This window comes from Chiloscyllium plagiosum, unplaced genomic scaffold, assembly GCF_004010195.1.
Source record: "Chiloscyllium plagiosum isolate BGI_BamShark_2017 unplaced genomic scaffold, ASM401019v2 scaf_67898, whole genome shotgun sequence".
In the NCBI taxonomy this organism is placed as follows: Eukaryota; Metazoa; Chordata; class Chondrichthyes; order Orectolobiformes; family Hemiscylliidae; genus Chiloscyllium; species Chiloscyllium plagiosum.
Genome location: NW_025190300.1, coordinates 1 through 3354, shown reverse-complemented (window position 1 = coordinate 3354; position 3354 = coordinate 1). Strand labels below are relative to the sequence as shown.

Here is a 3354-nt window from a genome sequence, read left to right as displayed (position 1 = left end):
TGCTGTATTGTTCTATGTTCTATGTTCTATGAGTTCGACTGGGACAGCACTACTCTTATAGGATATGAGTTCGACTGGGACAGCACTACTCTTATAGGACAAGCCAACAGAGAACAGCCAGAGAATTTCTAGAGACATGGCGCTCATCCACAGATTCTGTCAACAAACACATCGACCTGGACCCAATATGCCGGCTACTGCAACGGACAGCTGGAGCTGACAGCCGGAAGCGGCAGAGACAAACCACTATAAATGCCGGAGTAAACAACACAGAAGCGCTTCACAGGAGGCTCCCAAGCACTGAGGATGTCACCTAGACAGGGGACGAAACATCTGCAATACAAATTCCCAGCTCGGCGAACAGAACCGCAAGAAACAAACAAGGAGCTGGCGTTCTTTTTCAGCAATTGCACAGCCGAGAGTGTCCTTTGAACATATTGCACAGCAAGAACACAGGAATCATAAACCTCATAGAGACCCTGGAGTCCCCTTCACCCATCTAATGAGGTTCCATCTGATTATTAACTTAGTTTCATTATTCCAGCTCCCACCCTAAATATTATTCATGATGTGGAGATGCCGGAATTGGACTCGCGTGGACAAGATCAAAAATCAAATGATACCTGGTTATCGTCCAAAACGTTTATTTAAAATTGCAAGCTTTTGGAGGTCCGCACCTTCCTCAGGCATGGTCTGATAGGGAGGTATAAGACACAGTATTTATAAATTAAGATGTTTACAACTTTAAACCTAACTGCCCTGGTTGAATCTTTAACCAGGTAGGAGGTAGACTGCTGATGAAAATACAAATTCCAGGTTCCTTTCAACTTTTTGTCCCTAGATAATTAAAGGATTGATTAACGTACAAGAGATGTTATCTCGGGTTAAGCAATGCACTTTGGGTGGGAGGTCCCGCTTTGAATCGTCTGTGTTGAGCTGATATTGAATCCTTAAAACCCCATATCATGCTCCTGAATCCACTAAGCACCCCCTCTAAGCCGAAGACGCCCTCCCTGTGGCATGTGCCCGGGACTGAAATACATTTTCTAGACGGAATCTGGTCAGTGTTTTCAACAAAAACTTCCTCGATGTTGAATCCCGTTCTCTTGAAATAGAGGCAAACGTTTGATTAGATTTCATGATGTATCCTACAATTATCCATAAATTCCATATGCATTCCGACGGGAGACAATGCAATTCATTCACATCTCCAGAGGTGCTCGCTTTTCAACAGTTCGTACTACACTGACTTCTCTTACTTTGGCAGATCGTCGGTAACCTGAGAGATATGGGACAAGTGCCAGGAAATGGGACTAGATTATTTTAGGATATCTGGTCGGTATGGACGAGTTAGACCGAAAGATCTGCTTCCATCTCTCTGACTATGACTCTATGTCCACGTTAAACTATCTGCCCCTGCTTTGTCCACCAACATTCATTATCTCTGTCTCCTTTGACATCTGTTGCTCTTAACTGCTTTCCTTCAGCCAATCATGGAGAGAGAGGGGTGGGATTTTCAGACTAAGTGGGAGGGGTACATTGTTCAAACCTGCATCACTTCCGTATCCCTTTACATTTTCTAAGTCATTTGAAAGTTTTCGTTTTAAAGTGATTGGATTTTCTCCGGTTGGCTCTTTTTCGGCGACAAGAAAACTTGAAGTAAAAGATGCATCTGATAGTGTGTCTCATGATTTTGTTTCGATGTAAGTGATATCTTATTATTTCCTTTCATAACGTTATCTGTTTAATTTATTTCACGTTCTCCAAACACTTGATTGACATTCTTTCTCTCCATCTCTTCCTCAGACGTGAACTCAGTGACTGTCCACCAGACTCCCCCATATGTTTCCAAAGTTGTTAGCGACAGTGTGGAACTGAAGTGTATGGTTGAGGTAGCCAGTGATGATTACATGTACTGGTATAGACAATATCCAGGGAAGGAACTTCAGCTATTGTTTTACTCCAGTACTACACAGTATGTGATTCCAGACGGGACAGTGGACGGTTTCAGCGCTGAGCGACCAAGTGCTTCTGTGTTTAAGCTGAAGTCCTCCAGCCTTCAAGCGAATCATTCAGCCGTGTATTACTGCGCCTGGAGTCTTCACAGTGACGCAGAGAGAGGGAGCAGTTCAACAAAAGCCTCCTGAAGGCAACAGGAAACTGCTGTATGTAACAAAATCAGATACTGTTTTGTTTACGTTATGCAGAGTGGCCGCGTCGATTACAATGAGAATAGACATATTTTAAAAAAGTAGATATAAATGCACTGGAATTGGGTTACTAAAGTTGAGCTCGCAACTGAAAGTCGATGACGGTTGTCACGGAAAACAGTAAAAACATTTCTTTCTCCACAAGAACAGCAGATGGCGCTCAAGGTCAACGAAATACACGCGTCTCATCCATGGTTCCACAAGAAAGGAAATGGTGGAAGAGGATATCCAACTCTTATGATCTGGGGTTGGTAGAAAACCATTACCAAATGATTTATCCCGGAAACGTGGGGACTACTCAACTTTGCTTGAACTTATTACTCAGGAATATCAGAAAGCTATTTATCTACTTGCAGCTATATTGTGGGTGACGCCGTGGCGCAGTGGTTAGTAATGCTGCCTCACAGTGAAACCCAAATTCACTTCGAACCTCGGGTGATTGTGTGGAGTTCGCACATTCTCTGCGTGTCTGGATAGGTTTATTTCTTGTGCTCAGGTTTTGTCCCAAGCACAAGCATGTGCAGCTCAGGTGAACTGGCCATGCTATATTGCCCACAGTGTTCAGCGGTGCATAGGTTAGGGTCTGGGTGGGTAACCCTGAAGGGTCGGTGTGGACTTGCTGGACTGAAAGATCCGTCTCCACACTGGAGGGATTCAGAGTCTTCTGAAGTTTTAGTAATCATGACAAATTCAGTTCTTTCTTCTGTCTCTCATATTTATTATATCACAAAACGTTGAAAGCAACAATCACCAGCATGAAGGTTGAAACCTTCAAGTTGATCCACAACTTCGTGGGTATTTTGCGACAACTTCCAGTCGATATGACCTTTGCTTTTAATCGTCTGCATGGTATCTAACTGCAATTAGTCTTCAAAATGCTGCTGTTTGACTCCTAGCCCTTTTCACTTTTTAAAAACAAATATTTCGTTGCATCTTGAGAAACCTCTGGACGCCATAATGACAGTTGCACTTATGAATAACACCTTGTAATGACTAAACGGTCCAGATGAATTATCTGAAGAATTTCAGGTATTGTTTGTCCTAGTATCACCAATTACTCTTCAAACTTTGCAAAGTCATTGATGAGACTGAGGTGTGGACATTGCTCCACGTCCTGGCAGAAGCTGGACGTATTGATTATATT

The 3354-nt window shown here is 43.0% G+C and overlaps 1 gene segment (V, D, J or C); it reads left to right on the top strand.

The window, feature by feature from the left end:
• Nucleotides 1-1806: 1806 nt before the first annotated feature.
• Nucleotides 1807-2147, top strand: LOC122545664 (the record flags this gene model as incomplete). The annotated part of the segment is given in 1 exon segment: nt 1807-2147. A coding segment is annotated over 1 exon segment (341 nt), but the record flags the coding sequence as incomplete, so codon positions are not given.
• Nucleotides 2148-3354: the final 1207 nt, after the last annotated feature.